Genomic DNA, 21,032 nt, shown 5'->3' with positions numbered 1-21,032 from the left:
TGCTTCTTGGACAATTTCATATAAACTTGTTATTTTGAATTTCTCACTGTAGAGCTAGACACTCAGCATATCCTTAAGTGTTCCCCAATAATAAGAGTTCTCTGTGGGGTTGGGGAGAATTTTTATGGTTCAATGAAAATTGGGGACAAAACTACTTAGGTATACTTCAAGTTATTTACTGCAGTTCTTCAGAGTTCTTAATATACTATATGTAAGTATATAATACACTTCTGTCTAAAAGATCATCATATATATTTCTAAAATGTATTTTGCCATAGACCCTTTATTCCCATAGAGAATCTACAGACCATGTTTGAAGAAATACTGATTTAAAACTTTCTGCATATCTTCATGGCTATCTTATATCATCGTTGTACTGCTCTTGAGTTCTCAGATCCTTGTCACATAGAATTGCCATTGCCTTAAAGATTAACTGTCTAGACAGAAGTGCAACTAGATTCTCTTAACAGTGTTTGTCTAGCGATGTGTGAATGATGTTATTCCAGCATGTCTTCTGGCTGACAACTGCTTTGTGACAGACTGTACATTTTTTAAAATTTAGCACACTGAGGATAGAGAAGAAGGAATGGATGTAGAAGAAGGTGAGATGGGAGACGATGAAGCTCCAACAACTTGGTGAGTTTTAGAAGTTCAGATTTCGTGATTTACAAAACTAAAACTTAAAAACTTATCAAGTACTAGTGTCAGGATATACACAAGGAGGAGGAAATCATGCTTCAGATTTATTTGTATTTTTTATGTGTATTACTTAAAATTATAAATCCTAAATCATTAATATGCTCTTTAGTTGGTTTCTAAATTACATGCTGACAGTTCATTGTTTACATGGTCTATTGTTTGCATATTCCTAATATTTGGAAAGCCAACCATAGGCAACCTAGATACTTTTTCCCTTTTTCCTTCCATTTAACTTGATGGACTTCGTGCCTGTGGATAATGAGCTGACTTCTTAATGAAGTGGAAGGAATTAGTAACCTCCTTTCCGTCTTCTCCCCTTCCCACTCTCATCTCTTGTTTCCTATCTCATCTGCTAACTCTGTGCTTTCTTTCCAAATAATTTTTTCCTAATGCTGATGAGAAGGAATGAGGAAGAGAAAAAGGGAGATATGAAGGAAAGTTTTTACTTCCAGGTGTCTGAGGTAACAAAAGTTATCATCAGTTGCAATTGAATTTCTGGAGGATCAAGAAGAGTTTCCAATATCTGCACAGGGAGATGTATTCCTGGCATCCCAGGTTTCAGATTCAAACACATATCTCCAAGAAACTTTGAGAGTAGTGTGCCTCCAGGCTGAATTCCAGTCCTAGTTGTGTAACCTTAAGCAAATTACCTAACTTCCCTGAAACTCAGTTTCAGGGTCTTTAAAATGTAGTAATGCCACCTACCTGCTTGTTGAGATTATTAGATGAGATGCTGCTTGGACATGGTCTGTTAAGGTACAACATAGTTATCCTTATTATTACCATAGTTGTTGATGTTATATATAATGATATATGGAAAGCACTTAGTGTTTATTCAGTTGCCATTTTTACTAGCTATAGTTCTGTGTTTTGGGTTTGGTGTTTTTTGGTTTTTGTTTTTTTTTTTTTGTTTTGTTTTGTTTTTTTTTTTTTTTTGGAAGACCTGTTTGTTCATGTACATTATGGATAGAGTATACTTTTGGGGTCTAACCTGAGCAACATAAAGGACTAAGGTAGTAAGCTCCAACATAACAGGTCACCTGAAATGTTAAAAAGAGCCACCAAAGACAAACTGTCCAATGGGGTTTTGTCTAGTTGGACTCTGCTGAAGCCTTTATAGATATGTCAGCCCCATTGATTGTTTATTAGCTGGTCCCAGTGGCAGAAAAATCACTTAAACAGGATTCAACATTCAGCTGCCTCTCAGTCTGTCACAATCATTATCTTTTCTTTTTTTTTTCTTTTTTTATTGAAATGAAGTCGACATACAATATTACATTGGTTTCAGGTATACAACACAGTGATTCAACGTTTATACACATTAGGAAGTGATCACCAGGATAAGTCTAGCTACCATCTGTCAACCATACAATTACAATATTGTTGTATTGTTGACTGTATTCCCTATGCTATACTTTACATTCGAGTGAGTTACTTATTTCAAAACTGCAAGTTTTACCTTTAATCCCCTTCACTATTTTTTGAATGGAGGAAGAGATTGGGAAATTACTTTTTGACAAAGCAGTGTGACCAACTGTATCACCAGAGTATTTTAGACACTGTAATTTACAAAGAACATATTACCCATGTATCTATGATATTAAGCCCATTTCAGATTTGGCTCAAATATACCAGCAAAAAATTTTGTATTAAAAAAATTCTAATATAATCTAAAATCACTAATTGAACATTTAAAAAAACATGTCAAGTTGCAGAACATCTTGGTTAAAATAGTTATAAAAAATTTTATTTTTACATTAACTTTCACCTTAATTTGTTATGGCTTGCATATACAATAAGTAGTCACATTTGCTTTGTGCGGATAAATGCAGAATCCAAATGTATCTGTGGAATGGTGAAGTTAGAAGGCACATTGCAGTAAGTCCAAACATTAAAGGAGGGTAAAGAAGTGTTGACATTGAGTGTAGACAACTCTTTCAAGATGTTTAGATATGAAGGAATAGCCATGGAGGCACAGCATGGATTGGAACTTTCAGAGGAAAAAATGTTAGTGTCTCAACTATAAAAGTTTCCTGGTAGTCATATATATATATATATATATATATATATTTTTTTTTTTTTTTAAGATTTTATTTATTTGTTAGAGAGAGAGACAGAGAGAGATACAGAGCGCAAGCACAGGCAGACAGAGTGGCAGGCTAGAGGCAGAGGGAGAAGCAGGCTCCCTGCCGAGTAAGGAGCCCGATGTGGGACTCGATCCCAGGACGCTGAGATCATGACCTGAGCCGAAGGCAGCCGCTCAACCAACTGAGCCATCCAGGTGTCCCCCTGGTAGTCATATATTAATACTACTTTCAAATTTCTTCTATGAGGCATCTCAAATAACTAAAAATAAAAGGAGAGATAGCAGAAGCTTTTACAAGTAGGAGATGATAATTAACACCTTAGATTATTGTTAGTATCAAACATTAAATTAAAATGTGAGTTTTCTGGCAACTAAAACAGTAGTGGACCATACAGTGGTTACATAATTCTCATTCTCTGATTAGAGGTAGTGTCCCATTTCTTAACAGGCCAACTTTCCTTATACTACAATTCAAGAGGTATTTATTATATTCTTATATGTGGTAACTGATTAACATTTTATGTGTGTGCATATAACTATATGTATAAAACTATATAAAATCTTCAAAAGCAGTTTTGTTTTATCCTTTATTAAGTGTATGGAACTACACAAGTAATAGTCATAGTACTATTTCATGGGTGTAAATCATTTTATATGTGGCTTTTTCTTTTTTCCAATTCACTTACACATTTTGGAAAATGTTCCTTTTGTGGCTTTGGTTTTCTGGTGTGTGTGGCTTTTTTTTTTTAACTTGATCTGTAGAAAACCCAAACTTACAACCTTATTGTTATAAATGAATAAAATCACTTCAGTTATAGAAAATAGTTTATGTCAGTTGATGTTCAGATAATTATTTTCCTGTTTTCAGAGTTGTTAATAGGAAAGAGTGTAGAAAGAGTGAAAGTTAACATACCCATTAGATTCTTTCAAATATTGTTGGTTCTTGATAAAAGTTCTGGCAGGAGCTGGATTTTGGTCAATTAAAAGTTGTCAGTACTCTTCATTATTGATTTGAAGGAAGATCCACATGTTTCAAATACTAGTAATTGGTCTAGCAAAGTTAGTGTTCTTTTATCAAAATTAGCTAGCTCGCTTAATTATTTACCTTTATACATAATTCAGAGCGATCGTAATCTGGGTAAGTACCTAAGCATAACTTCAAGCCTCTTGTGTAAAATAAAATGCATGCAATCTATACTGCTATTTCCTTGCAGACCAAGGACTTTTTCAATTATTGCCAAGTTCACAGCTTAGTTCCAGACAGTTAACAGTTGTCAGAAGTGTGAATGTAAGATAAGTGATCTGTTACTGTGTGTGTAGATGTGTGAGGGTTTTTTAATTGATATGCCAATTAATATAAATTTAATAAAATTCTTTAAGCAGGCATTTTATGATACCAACTAGTAGTTGTAATCTTAACTGTATGTGAATTAGAGTCATGGTGAGAATCTTTGTCAGATGTGCTTCCATATGTTATACTAAACTACTTTTCCCTTTGTCATTCTTAACAAATGCCTTTTAAGACATTTTTGTAGAAAACTGATTTTTTACATTAGCAAATTATTTTTTACTTTTCTACTCTAACCTTCCTTTACATATATATATATAAAGTAAGGCATTTTTCAGTCTTTTAAACTTTACACTCCCATCCAAGAAAGCTTAAAAAGTACATGACAAAAATTATACTTGTTTAATTTACTATAATCCTTTAAAATGCATTATGATATGGCCCATGATACTCCATAGTCATTAAAGTAATTTTAAATATACCCATCTCAAAGGTGAAGAGTGGAAGATTACTTATTTCCTATTACTGACCAGAAGTTAAGACCCTTAATATTGTAGTACTGTGTGGATCACTAAACCCCCTTCCTGTTTCCCACATAAAATTACAGTCTTCCTTAGAACACTTGTATGGCTGTGATGCTTAGAAAAAATGCTAACTATAATCCATAGATTCAATTTATTAAGTTTATTTAGAAAGAATAGAAGGTAGTACACAATTGTGTTTACAAGTAAAATTAATTTTACAAAGGTGATGTTGAAAATTTTTGTGGATATTTGAGGATATGAGATAGTCAATACCTAAAGCATTTTTGATAATGGCTGTTTGGAGTGATATAGATTTTGTCAAAAACAAAAATCTCTTGGGTAAAAAAGTCTAAAATGTTTTAACTTTTAAAATTAAAACATAGTATACCGATTTTGGTAAATTTAAAAATTAAAAGAATGTATTGATACTGCAGATTTGTAGCAGTGAAATTGCAAATTGAATTAGTAATGCTGTAATAAAGACACTAAACAGGAGGCAATTTATTTATATATGTATATATAAATATAAGTTTATATATATATACAGTTGATATGTATTTTACATATTTGTCTCATGCTATGGCTTTTAGCTTAGGTTCAAGGTGATATTAGCTTAAACAATGTGGAAGTTGATATCTTTCTTATGGAAAAGTCTGGAGACAGGCATTTCAGAGCTGGGAGATCGCCTAGGGACCTATGTTCCTCCTAACTTCTTGTCCCACCTTTTCTTGGTGTGTGTTCTTTTTGTCTGTAGTCCATGTGACTCATCATCATATCTGCATTCTGGCCAGCAGAAAGGGGAAAAGGAAAATGATAAAACATGGCCCAAAATTTGCACATATGACTTTTACTCCCAACTAGCCAGAACTTAACCACAGGGCCATACCTAGTTGCAAGAGAGGTTGAGAAAGATAGTCTTTAGCTCTGAATAAACATGTACTGGGGCACAGTTCAAGGGTTCTACCACTATAGATAAACTGGGTCTGTTAGGGTCTATGAATCCCCTGAAATTGTTTATAAAAGTCTGTTTAAGTGCACTTCTCTGGGGAAAGGAGCTGTAGCTGTAGCTGTAGCTCAGCTTCTTCGACGGGTATATGACCTAAAGTTAGGAGCACTTAGAGCACTTAGATTATTTCTAAAAGAACTTAAGTGATTTATTTAACATAACATTTATTTTATTAGCTCCATTCCAATTGATTACAACCTGTATCGAAAATTCTGGTCACTTCAGGATTACTTCAGGAACCCTGTGCAATGCTATGAGAAGATTTCATGGAAAACTTTTCTTAAGGTGAGTTCAGTCATAGACTACCCAAAACCCTATATTCTACAGTTAATGGCAGAAGCAAAACTTGTCTCATATCCAGCATACTTTTTATTATATAATTTTATCTCTTACATTTTTATGCCTATTTCATATTGTTAAATCACTGATTTTGTGGAGCAGTTTGTAAATGACTTAGGGATTTAAAAGCTCCTAATTACAGACTTGGGTTTTTTTGTTTGTTTCTACATAGTATTATCAACATGAACTGATGAATTTTTGTCAAATATAGTGTCTTTACTTTGCACAAAATTATTTCAAGTATCCTGTTAGAACAGGGGTTGCAAACTAATGGCTATAGGCCAAATCCAGGCTCCTGCCTATTTTCCTAGACAGAGATACTGGCACACAGCCATGCTAATATTTGCAGCTGTTTGTGTGCTGTAACGGCAGACTTGAGTGGTGTGACTGGGACCATATCAGCCATATAGCCTGTGAAAATTAATAGAAGGAAACCTCATTTAAAATGGAATCAGGTAGCCAGTAGAGGAACTCTCGTATTCTGCACTAGTTGTCATTTGCAGAGCCAACTGTAAGAGATGGACCTTGCCAGTCAAAGTACTTTACTATCCCAACAGAAGGAAGGAAGATTTCTTCCTCTCCCAGCACCAGTCCAGACAATGAGAGGCAGTCACAGCTCAGCCAATGAGAAGCCACTATACTTGGAACTCCCAGTTTAGTCCAATGGACTTGTAGTTTATAATAGCCCCTACTGATTCCTCCTTTCTGCTATAAAAGAGCATTCCTCTTTGTTCTCTCAGACCTGGAGCTTGCTTGTCCCAGATTACAGTTCTTAGCTGTTCCCAAATAAACCCCCCCCCCTTTTTTTTTGCTGGTGAAATAATAGTTTAATTTTATTTTGAGGAATTATTTATTTTAGAGAATATGAGCAGGAGAGGCTAAGGGAGAGTGAGAAAGAACCTTAGGCAGACTCCACCCTGAGCACAGAGCCTGATGTGGGGCCTGATATAAGGACCCTGAGATCATGACCTGAACTAAAACAAAGAGCCAGACCCTTAACCAGCTGTGGCACCCAGGCCACCTTTGGTGGTTTCATTTTGAAGGTTAACAAGCCTATGGGTTACCTTGCAGTCTCAGTCAGTAGAACATGCTACTCTTGATTTCAGGGTTGTAAGTTCAGGTCACACTTGGGGTGTAGAGATTCCTTAAAAATAAAACCTTAAAAAAAAAAAAAAGGTTAACAAGCCTAACATACTTATTATCAGAAAAAAATGGGTGATTCTTGTTTTGTAGTAATTGTCTTTATTTCTTTTATTTAGCTACTTAAATATCAGTTGTCATTTTTGGTTGTAGTCAAAATCCAAGGTAAATAGGTAGCTCCCTAAAAGTAGCATGGTATGTATTCAGATTAAGTGGTGAGTGAGAAATCATGTGGGATTATTCCCCAGCTGGATAGGATTTGACATCATTGTTTTATGGTCACAGCGTTTAGCCCAAGAAATGCTTGAGCATTTTCCACAACCGGTTAAACATCTAATTTCACTTTTAAATTTCTGTATACTTTCAAAGCATTACTTTCTGTGTTTGCCCCTTAAACAAACTGCATAAGAAATTACGTTTCTTTAGTAGAGAGTTTATTCTTGTTTTGACAATACATGAACTCTTTATACCAAGTAGTTTTAATCCCATTTGCCATCACAGTTTTTCTTATTTAATGTGCTTTACAGTGTGCATACATGATTAACTATGAGTAAATTTTAAGTATTTTGATATAGAAAAGCACTAAAAAAATTATTGGGCAATAATGCCAAATCAAACTAATTGGTATTTTTACTTTGCAGTATTCTGAAGAAGTTCTAGCTGTCTTTAAGAGTTATAAATTAGATGATACTCAGGCCTCCAGGAAAAAGATGGAAGAATTAAAAACAGGAGGAGAACATGTATATTTTGCAAAATTTTTAACAAGTGAAAAGGTATAAATTTTTCTTTTTTGCTAAGCATAAGTAATGGTCTTTTTTTTTTTCCATTTAGCTGATACTCTTTTTAAGTTAAGTTTCATAGAAATCTGGTAATTATTAGTTTGAGAGTCCTGTGAATTCCTTGCACAAGTAAGAGTAATTTGATTTCAGAGGTGAAAGAAGTTGTTCTGCATTGTCTGTTTTGTAGCCTTATTTTACAGTTTAATTTTCAGGTGTATATATTTTGAATCTCAAGTTAGGATTTAATTTGCATTTATGAGAACAATATTTTATAATTAGTTTGTCATTTAAGAACAAATAAGGGGTGTAAACATTCCCTGCAGTAAATTTTGTTCAGATACAGTACTAAGGGATTATATAAATTTTCTAGTCAAGATGACACATTAAGTGTATGTTTTGACTTAACTTCCTTAGCTCCAAACACATAGAAATGATAGGTAAAATATGAAAGGAGAAAACCAAAAGACAAAGCTGGCCTTCCAGAAACAAGAAAAGTATCTTAATGGACTAGAAACACCATGTAGTAAGTGAAACTGAAGTCTCAGGCCTGCTGGCCTCATCCCAAGCAGGAGGTGACACCCAGGAGTTTGTCTACAAGTGATAGACACCCAGTGTCTTTCATGTGGGTCCAGCGACCAGAGCCAGATTTACTGCTTGAAGCCAAGATCTTGGGGAGAACTTCACTTACCTTTGAAAAGAAGCTAAGAAAAAATGTTACCAATCTTCTTTCTGCCCAGGACTGTGGATTCATAGGAAGCTCTGGGTCCAGCTTTGTGTTGGTTTGCTCTGTACGGGATGTATGATATCTGCAATATACTAATGAAATAGTTGGCTCCAGAAATTCATCATAAGGCCTTTCCCAAACTTGACTCCAGAGGTCCTGGTAGAAGCAAATGCAAAACTACTGACAAGAAAGGATGTGCACAGGGAGAAAGAAGGAGAAGTGAACAAAACAAAAGCCTCTCATTCAAAACTCTGATACATTGCCATTTCAAAATTCATAAAGAAATTCAATACTAGGAAAGATCACTAACCAAATCAATTATTGGGATATACATGTATTTATTTCAGATACACGGCTTGGCCATGACTTTTAAAAAACTTTAAAATCATATAGCATCCACTGAGAATGAGTAAAAAATTGTGAAACTGAAACAGGCAGAAATGAAATAGAATGACTGACTATGAAAACTAATTGAGAGACTTAGAAATGAAAAATGTGATTATCTAAACCAAAGCAGAACATACAGAATTAAACTATAGATTGGACATAGAGGAAAAGAGAACTAGTGACTGGAAGATAATAATAATAAGTTCACCCAGAACATCCAGATATGGGGTGTGGGGTGGGGAGAGGTGGGAGGTGTTTGTTAACTTGGAAGGAGCAGTTAAGAGCAAGGCATGGTCAATTGAGAAATTGTGGCAAATATCCAATAGGATTTTTAAAGAACAAAATAGAGGGAATGGTAGGGAAACTATATTGAAAAGAATTAAAGGTAATAACCAAGTTCTCAGATTAAAAGTATGCTACAGCATACAAGTTGTATGCTACAACTTTATCCAGCAGGATAAAGAAAGTTAAATCCATACTTCAGTACATCATGCTATAATTTCAGGGATAAAGAGAAAAACTTAAAAACCAAAGGAAAACAACTTGTGGTTCCTAAACAGCAAAAAGCTAAAGGGTGCACAGGAAGGAATATAGACAATTTTGTAAACCCAACTCATGGCAGGAAGGGAGAAAAAAATACAAAAAAGTAGGTAGAAGTAAATCCAACTATATCAATAATAGGAAGTATAAACAGATTTAAGACAAATGATTTATCAGAATGGATTTTTTTTTTTTTTAACTCTGGCCATATTTGTTAACAGACATATATAAAAACTCTTTGGTTGAATAAAGAATTCAAAATTTTTACTTTACCTTATTTAGAAGAGGGGAAGAAAATCCCAAAGCTCTTCTAGCTTTAACAAAGGACCTTTCTAAAGACACACTTCAGAAAGCTTAGATGTCTATTTAAATAATAACTAGGGCAAAATACTTCCAAAATAAAACCAGTAAAATTTCTGTATCCTTTTAGGAGTTACAAGTTACATTTTTCAGGACATGACAACTGTTTGAAAACTCTGGATGTTTTTAAAAGTTCTTTGAATAAATAACATTTCTAAGGACATTTTAACAATAGAAAACAATGAGAATATACACCTTTCAGAGAAATGTCTACGGTGGAGTATTAATTCTATATCTTTGTACTGGTTTCTATGTACCACTTTCTCAGAACTGGCTCTCTCTGTAGTTTCTTTATTGATTCTTTGTGAGCTTTCTTTCACCAGCAATTAGGAGAGCGTGAGCTTTCCAGGGTTAAGCTCTGGAATTCTATTACTTAATACCATGAGGGGTAAAAGCAGCTTTGAGAAGCTTCATACTTTATAATATGGAAAAGAGAAAAGGCACAGAGAATTGTAACAAAGAGAATGTGAAGCATGTAATGTTTTGTATCTTCAGTTTTCTTAAACTTAGATCTGTATAAGAACCCTTCTTATACATTCTTCCTATTTTTACAGTATATTTGCGGTGTTTACTATTCAGTATCAAAATGAAAATATGTGTAGTGCATTACCTATAGCATTAAAAGTATGCACCATATTGTAAGTTTTACTGTTCTCTGAAAGAAGCCTTCCACATCTCTGCAATACTTTACACAATGTTTTAAACCCATTTGATACATTTAAACCCATTTGATACACTTGCACATCTAATGGGAATGTTATTACCCAGAAACATTGTGTTTTGCTTACATGAATGTGATCATACTTTTCCTTAGGGAAGGAGAATCAATATCAGTGCGCAGAAAGGATGATACAACCTTTATAGTTATAAACAGGCATTTATATGGTAACCACAGGTAGGCGCGGGTTCTACAAATAAAATTAGGTGTTTTTGTAACTTGTCATACCTTCTTTCTCAAAATGGGATATTTCTTCTAGAAACAGAGTGGTATTGTAATTTTCAAGGGCCCCTTTTTTATGCTGCTTTGGGTATGATTGTGAACACTAAGTTCTAACTACAGTTTTGTTATTAGCATAGTAAAATAATTCAGTAGCAGTCACTGAATGTAGTGCTGAGGAATTTGGGGCTTTTTGTTTCTTTTTGGGTTTTTTGGTGGAGAAGTACCTGTTCCTTCAGGTTAGTCCAGAGTCATACTCAGAAATTTTTAAGGGAAAATTTCACCTCTAATTATCTAATTTATCAAACCTACGTGAAAGTCACTGGTATTGTAGAGATCCCTCCTTTGGCACTATGTGGCATGTAAAAGCAGAACCAACATTTTTTTTTTTTTTTTAAGATTTTATTTATTTTTTTGACAGACAGAGATCACAGGTAGGCAGAGAGGTAGGCAGAGAGAGAGGAGTAAGCAGGCTCCCTGCAGAGCAGAGAGCCCGATGTGGGGCTCGATCCCAGGACCCTGGGATCACGACCTGAGCCGAAGGCAGAGGCTTTAACCCACTGAGCCACTCAGGCGCCCCCAGAACCAACATTTTAAAGTATTTAAGTACCATGATATTAACACGATAGTTAACATAATATTAAAAGGAATGTATTCTGGAATCTGAGTTCTCAAAGCAAAGAGTACTACTAATAGCTAGGTGTAGACATCAGGATTGCCCAGTTCTTCACAGTACTAACTCTTGTTTCCTGGGGAGTTGAGACTCTGTCCAAATGGAAAAGATGAGGTAGAATACTTGGCAGCCAGCAGTTAACAGAGTAGCCACCAGTCCCACAATATTGATCTTAGTGTGGGCATTAAGGCCTTTCTTGTTGGGCGGGGGGGGGGGGATGGGGGTGGATAGCAGCCTGCCCAGACTCTGCATTGTGTGCAGAACTCTCAAGTAAAGACTTTTTAGTCATTTAAAAAAAGAGAATTCCTGGTAGAAAGTTGTTCTGCCTTAAATGTTTTATACTTTCTGTATCCATTTGAGAAGTATCTGAGGTTGAAATCTTTGCAGTGAAGGCGAAGATAGGTCCATTTCTTTATGACACATATTACAGCTTAGTTAGGAACAGATAGGCTAATCCATATCCTATAATTTTGTCTCATTAGTTGTTTCCTGGGAGCCTCCCTTTAAACTGGTCTGGGAGGTTTTTTGGACAGCTCTAGAACATGGTTTGAGTTTTCTTTGTCTGCAGGCCAGAGATAGAGCCAGCCCTCCAGCAAATTCTAGGACTTTATTGTGAGATTCTTGTAGGTCATTATCAAGGTCTGAAATTTAAATAGAAACTAGATTGTTGGTCCCTGTGCCTTGAGACAAAACAGTTAATAGCAAAAGCTGTTAAATAGGCAGGGGCTAGCATTTTCTTTTGGTTCCAAGATGGAAGAAGTTCTTATTTTAAAAATCATATAAGGACTCAGCAACTCATAGAAGAACTGGAGTGATATTTTTTACTAATTGATATTTTCTACTAGTGAACCTTAACGTAAATCAGTCATTGAGCTTTATGTCTTGACACTGCCCATCTGAGTCAGCTGATAGGACTTCTCACAGCTGTGACTGAAATGGTTTGACAGACTTGATTTGGGCTTTGATATAATTGAACGTAAGGCCCATTAATATTGGGCCTTGTGTGGCCACTGAGAAATGCAAAGTAAATGGAAACTTTATTGGCCTACCATTAATATTTCTTGAGAGAGAGCAGGTTATAGATCTCACTGTTGTATAAGCTATAGATAATGTGTCTAGACTTGTCACTTGAATTATGTACAGACTTTTGGGTTACTTTATTTTTCAGAGTTTATTTGGTTGTTTGCCTATCTCTGCTATGGGCAGTGAAGGCATTGATGAATCTTCAGAGCTTTACAAACTTTGCAGTTTGAAGTGTTTCACCTACACTTAAGTCAGTTTTAGCATGTGGGTATGTACCCATCCATCTGAAAACATAAATGCATAAGACTAAGAGTTTTGTTTTGTTTTGTTTTAGAAAGGAACACAATAACATTTTTTTAAAGATTTTATTTATTTATTTGACAGAGATCACAAATAGGCAGAGAGGCAGGCAGAGGGGAGGGGGGAGCAGGCTCCCCGCTGAGCAGGGAGCCCGCTGCAGGGCTTCATCCCAGGAGGCTGGGATCATGACCTGAGCTAAACGCAAAGGCTTTAACCCACTGAGCCACCCAAGTGCCCCAAGACTAAGAGTTTTCAATATGATTAACTTTTTTTATGTGAAAAAATCTGTCTGAAGTGGTCCTCAAAGGCATGAGCTGTGCTCTTAATTGTGACACTTTGTACTTTGTGGGCCTGACAAATAGGGCAGCTCTTTAAATATCATTGAGCATATTGGAAAATTTAGAGCATACTCATCACTCTGTTGTTTTTAGAATCCCCTCTGTTTGTGATTCTAGCCATGGTTATGTTATGCAAGCAAGATAAAAAATAAAGTCTAATCTCTGGTGCTGCCAAGCAGCGATCTAGGAAAGACTGCAGAAATGGTATAAAAAAGTACCCATAGGCCATGGATTTGGAGCCTGATTCTGAAGAAGGACAGAGTCTAAAAGAGTTGCCCAGGAGACTGGTTAATTGATAAGATAAAGATAAGAGCAAAGATAGAATGAAAAATGGCCTAATCTTTCTGGGTCATTATCCAGAGTCATAGAAACTAATAATCATTTCTGTTAATTATTAATAACATTAAAATCTTTGCTCCTTTAGAAATGACAGCTCTCATCTCATTTTATGTGGTCAAGATTTACACAAAAGCATAAAATAGTCAGTATATTCATAAATGTAAACAGCTCTTTAAAGAGAAAATGTTCTTTGATGAGGGCAGTGATTATTACCACCTGACAGAATGTATGGAAGGCAAAGAACATTTTCCTACCCTTGAGAACGGACTGAATCCCAGGAACTTAATTTTGTCTTTCTGAGTTAATCAAGTTCCCTCCTCTTAAATGTTTTTAAACTTTAAATATACGTTAATATTTATGTTTTAATATATCAAATAGTATGTTTAATGACAGTATTAATGTTTTTAAACTAGTCTTTAAAATAATTTTATCGGGCGCCTGAGTGGCTCAGGGGGTTAAGCCGCTGCCTTCGGCTCAGGTCATGATCTCAGGGTCCTGGAATCGAGTTCCGCATCGGGCTCTCTGCTCAGCGGGGAGCCTGCTTCCTCCTCTCTCTCTCTCTGCCTGCCTCTCTGCCTACTTGTGATCTCTCTCTGTCAAATAAATAAAATCTTTAAAAAAATAAAAAAAATAAAAATAAATAAAATAATTTTATCAAGTACTTTAAAAGTACACACTGATTTCATCCTAATTTGAGTGTTCTGAAGGATAAATGTGTTTATATATAGTGAGAGAGACTTAGGTTGAAAACACATAGGAATTGGATGGCTCAGTGGGTTAAGCCTCTGCCTTCGGCTCAGGTCAAGCCGATCTCAGGGTCCTTTGATTGAGCCCCGCATCGGGCTCTCTGCTCAGCAGGGAACCTGCTCCCCCACCCTGCCTGCCTCTCTGCCTACTTGTGATCTCTCTCTCTGTGTTAAATAAATAAATAAATAAAATCTTCAAAACACACACACACACATACATAGGAATGATATAGTGGTTAGGTACTTCTTATTTCTTTCCATATCTGAATTTTAATGTCTTTAGAAGTTTCTTAAGGAAACTACAGATTATTGAAACTTTACCAGATAGCAAAGGAGTATTCAGTAGAGTCACATAATTTGCAGTATTGTCTGAGGTTTAAATATATATAAAGAGAGACATTGGTTATTTAATCACAACTTGATTTAGTTCACCTGTGTTTGTTTAAGTAATCCTAAATCTTTGTAGGGGTAACCACATAACCTGTATTGGTTAGGAAATTCCAGTTAATTTAGGCTTTTGTAGGCCAAAAAGAAGTCTTGCATTTACTAAAATAAATAATTTGTATTTTACATTAATTTGATGTATTAGGGAAAAGAGATTTAAAATGTAAATTTTTGGTATTTATTTTACTGAGGGATATTAAGTCCTCTAAATCTCCTTAAAAGTATGAGTACAGAAGGTTTTCTTAGAATCTTTTAATTTATAACCATAGCTGTAAGCAGCTTTTTTTTAACTAAAGCAAAAGTGGCTGGGTGGTAATATCTCTGCTTTGCTGTGGACATACTTTCTTTGTCCTGTAACTCAGCTGGGACACTGAGATCCTTAAAATTAGATTCTTCATTTTTTTTTAACTTTTTTTTCCTCTGAAGGAAAGTTTTAAAAAAATTATTAGTAAGTAGGAGTACTATGTAAGTCTGTTAGTTTTTATGTAATAGGTTATATATTCTTTTTCTCCAGAAACCAGATGTCTGATAATTTAGTTAAATAAGATATATGAACCTATTCCAGGTAGGAAACTGCTTTACAGTTTAGTCTGCTAAACCCTAATTCAATATCCAACATTTGTGAAAATTAAAAGTTTAAATGATGGCACTTTTTTAAAGTAATAACTCTGGAACCTATATTTCTCCCGGTTTGGGGAGAAAATGGTTATATTCAAAGCATTTGGAGTTGTGGCTTATTTCTGTCTTAATTGTCCAAAAAGAGTTTTTCACAGCTCTCCCAGAAACATAAGAACTTAGTGATGCTGGGGCACCTGGGTGACTCAGTTGGTTAAACGTCCCAACTCTTTTTTTTTTTTTTTTTTAAGATTTTATTTATTTATTTAACAGACAGAATACAAGTAGGCAGAGAGGCAGGCAGAGAGAGAGAGGAAAGCAGACTCCCTGCTGAGCAGAGAGCCCAATGGGGGGCTCAATCCCACAACCCTGAAATCATGACCTGAGCCGAAGGCAGAGGCTTAACCCTCTGAGCCACCCAGGTGCCCAAGCATCCCAACTCTTGATTTTGGCTCAGATCATTATCTCAGGGTCCTGAGATTGAGCCCTGGGTCAGACTCCATGCTCAGCTGGGAGTCTGCTCAAGAGTCTCTCTCTCTCTCCCTCTGTCCCTCCACACTTACCTCCACAACCACCCCCAACACGTGTGTATGTGCTCTCAAAAAAAAAAAAAAAAGGAATTTAGTGGTGTCTTTAAACAATTTAAGAAGGACTCTAATATACTTAAGAGATTTTATACTTTCCTAGAATCTCTCAAGACATGCAGTTGACTTGAATTTTATGCCTCATACTAATACACTCATTACTTTTTGGCGAAATCTGCAACTCCTACAGCCGTACTACTTAGGCATCAGAAAGACTGCTGCCTGATTCCTACTCCCTGACCCATAATTCAGTGGGCTTTCACAAAAACAAACAAAAAAAATGAGCCTAATACTCAGTCAACAGAAGAAATTATTAATATTAAAATTGATAGCTTTTTATCAGAAGTTATTAGGCAAACTAGAGATTATACAGGACACTTATTTACCAAGGAAAGGAAACATTCTCACTGCTCAAAAAAGGCATGTAGAAACCCATTTCACTGAGGGCTCAAGAGTAAAACACAGACTCATATCTATACAGATGCTTTCAGCTTCCCATGTACTCAGTTGTCATTGGTTTATTTGTCTTCCAGGGAGCAGCAGTTTCCTTTTAAAGAGTTTTGTGTCTTAGAATTGTCCCCTTCCTAGTTCATGTGCAATACATAACTAAGCTTTGTAATTCCAAAGGGTTGCATTAAGAACGAAGAATAATAGAGACGCCTGGGTGGCTCAATGGGTTGAGGCCTCTGCCTTCAGCTCGGGTAGTGATCTCAGGGTCCTGGGATCGAGCCCCACATAGGGCTCTCTGCTCAGCGGGGAGCCTGCTTCCTCCTATCTCTCTGCCTGCCTCTCTGCCTACTTATGATCTCTGTCTGTCAAGTGAATGAATAAAATCTTTAGAGGAAAAAAAAAAAAAGAATGAAGAAAAATAGACCTAAGTAGCTTATGTGGAAAAGAACACAGGATGAAAAGAGACATATGAAGCTAGAATTAACAACAACAAAACAGCTACATAAATACCAAATAAAATAGAATTTAAGGCACAAAGCTTAAGTAGGATAAAGGATACTACATTAACGAGTCACCAAGATGTCATGAACTCCTATGCATTCAAAATCTATTAAGAAAAAAAGCAGTCTCCCACTGTGGTGCTCAGTGAAGACCTGGCCAAAGTACAGCAAGCTGTGTGCGTGCTGAGCAACACCGCAGCCATTGCTGAGGCCTGGGCTCACCTGGACTGTAAGGTTGACCTGAGGTTCTTTGAACAAGCATGCCTTTGTTCACTGGTATGTGTGGGAGGGCATGGAGGAAGGAGAGTTTTCTGAGGCCCGTGAGGACATGACTGCTCTTGAGAGGGATTCTGAGGAGGTTGGAGAGGATAGTGCTGAGGGAGATGAGGGTGAAGAGTATTAGCCTTTCTCTACGATTTTACACTCTCTTGTCTTAGGACTGTCATATTTCTGTTCTGGAGGCTGTCTTTTGTGGCTCTAACTTGTTAATAAAAGTGATGTTTCTATTTAAAAGCTAAAAGAAAAAACTTGTAAAATTATGAAAGAAAAAACTTGTAAAATTATGAGAAGTTGGCAGATCATAAATTTTAATGAGTTATTTTCAAGTGCCTTAATCAAAACTGATGGGATGATTAGTAAGTATATGGAAGATTTGAACAACAAAAATAATCTTGATTTACTGATGGATAAAGCAGACCAGTATTAAGAAGTATATGATAGATTTGAACAATAAAAGTAATAAGCTTATTGTAGTATATATGGAAACTTGTACACAAGAAATAGAGATAATTATTCTGTTTTAATACATATGGAACATTCACAAAATTTGACTGTGTACTAGGCCATACAGGAAATCTTAGCAAATTTGAAAGATTCTATATCATGCAGAGCACATTCTCTGGCCACAGTGCAGTTAAATTAGAACTATAAAAAGGATGGCTTAAAGGAGGTAACTTACCAAGTTGAAAAGCTTTCCCTAGGAATTAAAGAGGAAATCAAAAATGGAAACTCTAAATTTGCTGTAAAGATATTGTATAGCAGAACTGTATTATAATGTCAGATGTGTGGGTTACAAATACAGTGAGAAGTAAAGAGAAAATTACACCTTTAACTACATTAATGAAAAATTTAAGAATGACGAATTGAGAATACCATTCGAGAAGCTAGGTACAGATCTTAAGAAAGTAGAAGTAAATAATAATTGTACAAATTGATGAAGTAGAGCAAGGAAAATATAGGACTTCAGTAACACCAAAATCTGTTTCTTTTTAAAGAAAAATTATATAGAAACAATTTATAAAAATATTATAGAGCAGGCCTGAAAGGAAAAAAGGTGAAAAGGTACCAGTAAACAATAAGATGAATAAATAACAAAAATGGGCATAATTGAAAACATAGAAATAGTGAATATATATAAGAGAATGTATTCTGAACAACTTCTGCTGATATCTTTTTAAATCTAAAGAAATAGTAACTCTGTAGAAAAATCTAATCACCAAATAGACTCAGAAAGAAATAGAAAACTTGAATAAACAAGTAATTATTAGAGAAATTGTAGTCAGAAAATGATACCTTTTGAATGACATCAGGCTGATTTTTTTACTCACATACTATCAGCTCTTCGAGGAATAGATGTAAGTGAAAATTTTGAGAGGTAAGAAGAAGAAAAGCAACCAGGTCCTTAATATGAGATTGATGTAACTTTTAAATAAAATCCCAGTAAGGATAGAACAGGAAAGAAGTATATATATATCAGTCTCACAAATAGAGATGAAAAATATTTAACTCAATAAATCAAAAGTAATTATTTTATTTAAGTATAGGCTAAATAGGATTTATCCCAGGAATGTAAGTTCAACATCAGAAAGATTAATACCAAATTAACAGCCTTAAGGTTTAAAGGTTTAAATATTTTAAAACTATATGATATCTCATATGACAAGAAATTCTTACAGTAAAATCTAATGTTCAGTACAAAAACAAATCAGAAGTAGAAGGGGATATTCCTAACTTAAGGGGATTAATAAAAACTCTGTGACAAGTATCATACATAATGATCAAACTTTGAGAAATATTCCTAGTAAACTCAAGAACAAGGCATGGATGTCTACTAACAATATTTCTGTTCAACATAATAGTGGTGGACCTAGTCATTTCAATATAAGCTACAGAGCACTGAGAGTGAATTCACTGGAGCAGGGGTCGGCAAATCTGGTTTCCCACCTGTTTGGGTTTTTGTGTTTGTTGGTTTTTTAAAAGATTTTATTTATTTATTTGACAGAGAGAGATCACAGGCAGGCAGTGCTCGAGAGAGAGAGAGAGAGAGAGAGAGAGAGAAGCAGGCTCCCTGCTGAGCAGGGGGCCCAACACGGGGCTTGATCCCAGGACCCTGAGATCATGACCTGAGCCAAAGGCAAGACTCAACCCACTGAGCCACCCAGGCACCCTTCCCGCCTGTTTTTATAAATGAGTTTTAGTGGAGCCCACAGCGGCTTTCTATTTATCCGCATGTTGTCAGTGGCTGCTTCTGCATAGGCACAGCAGAAGGCAGTGGTTGTGATGGAGACTCTGGACCCACAGAGCCTAAAATAATTTACTAACTGGCCCTTCGCAAGAATTTGTCAACCCCCGCACTAGTGCTACATGTATTAAGTTGTATAAATTTCAAACATAATGTCATGTGAAAATAGCTTATTGCAGATTAATATGTATCAGAGTTTGAACACATGCAAAATATCTCAGTATATTATTTATGGATACTACTTACGTAGTATTAGTATAAATGTTCATGACAATCATAAACACCAAATGCACGGTAGCATTTACCACAGTAGAGGGAAAGATGGGGAGCAGAAAAGGGAGGTTACCGAGGAGGCTTCACCAGTTTCAGTAATAACTCTTTACCAAACATGGAACAGGTGAAAATGTTAGGATTTGATACATTACTGGATAGGGGACATGAAAATTCCATAACTTACCTGTACTATTTTGAAATTTAAAATTTTTCACAATTTGAAAATTAAATAATTTGATACAGCTAATGTGTTAATGACAAGTCAGTAATATTTTAATGAGAATGCTCTTAGTATTTATTCTAGTACAGATTTTACTTTCTGTAAAGTGATAGGAATGAAAAATTTCATATTTTAATTTTACCAGGAATATTATTTACATATACAGTTTATTGACAGAAAGACACAGAAAGACTAAGAAGAATAGCATGACCCTTATTTAGGTTTAGAGTAATAATCAGGAATGCTGAGGCCTGAGCTGAGTTGTGCAGTAAAGCTAAGGACAATAAAAGGCCCTTTGTTCAAGAAACAAAGACAACAAAGAAATATTTGACCCATGATGTAACTGGTGTAATTTTTTAAATAGCTAAAGAAAAGTAGAAATTAGAAAATACACATTATGGAAGAAAGAGTACAGTTGAGTGTGTCAGTTTGTCTCAGCTCTGTCTCTAACTAGCTGTGTGATCTTGCAGAGGTCCTGGTTTTAGCTTGAATGAGCACACTTGTCCCCTCCCGCCTCGGATTCAGTGTCTTGTTGACTCCAGTTTTCAGTCCTTTGTTCCGATCAAAAAATACCTTCCAACAGAAACAAATGTGTGGGACTTAAAGCCTGAGGTAGATGAAGAGTTCGTACACAGCACCTAGCCACTCCAGCACATTTCTTCAAACCAGGCGGCTTGTCTGTCGTTACTCCTTATTAAACTACTTTAGGTCTTCGAACAGGCCAGTCTCTTACTGGGCTCAGAGTCTTGGTACCTCCTGTTTGTTTCTCCTTGCATACTCCAACTAGAGATTTGCCCCTGTGCTTTATAGTTGTGTTTTTACCTGACGGTTTTCCTAGAGTTGCCTAGGCAAATGGATAGTGGAGCCTCTTACTGAATTAGCCAACAATGGAGAAGAGCAGACTTTGTGGGGAAAATTGCTGTGTTTTCCTTTGAACATGAAATCTGATCCAGTGTCAGTTGAATATTCAAATAGAGATAAATAGTAGCTTCTCTAAGTATACAGATGTGGAGATTAGGAACACAGTCTAGGTTGAGAGTGTAGATTTGTTATATAGTATAGTTACCAGTTTATATATGGTAATTCAAGGAAAAATATAGACTGAAAAGAAAAGAAAACATCATACTAAGTCCTGAAGAAAACCAATTAAATTTAAGGGGTGGGATAGTTAGGGAAGAGGAAGAAGGTTGAAGAGTA

At 35.6% G+C, this 21,032-nt stretch overlaps 1 protein-coding gene across 2 annotated transcripts in view; it reads left to right on the top strand.

The window, feature by feature from the left end:
* Nucleotides 1-21,032, top strand: part of THOC1 (THO complex subunit 1) — a 52,820-nt gene that overhangs the window by 16,781 nt on the left and 15,007 nt on the right. For both annotated transcript variants that reach the window (XM_082698774.1, XM_082698773.1), the window contains 3 exons: nt 563-636; nt 5,780-5,888; nt 7,724-7,855. In XM_082698774.1, coding sequence (XP_082554900.1) covers nt 563-636; nt 5,780-5,888; nt 7,724-7,855 — 315 coding nt within the window. The remainder of the gene's footprint in view (nt 1-562; nt 637-5,779; nt 5,889-7,723; nt 7,856-21,032) is intronic.

The sequence above is a fragment of the Mustela nivalis genome (genome assembly GCF_964662115.1).
Source record: "Mustela nivalis genome assembly, chromosome: 14".
NCBI lineage: Eukaryota > Metazoa > Chordata > Mammalia > Carnivora > Mustelidae > Mustela > Mustela nivalis.
Note: the sequence above shows the minus strand (reverse complement) of the source record. Positions and strands in the feature narration are given on the sequence as shown.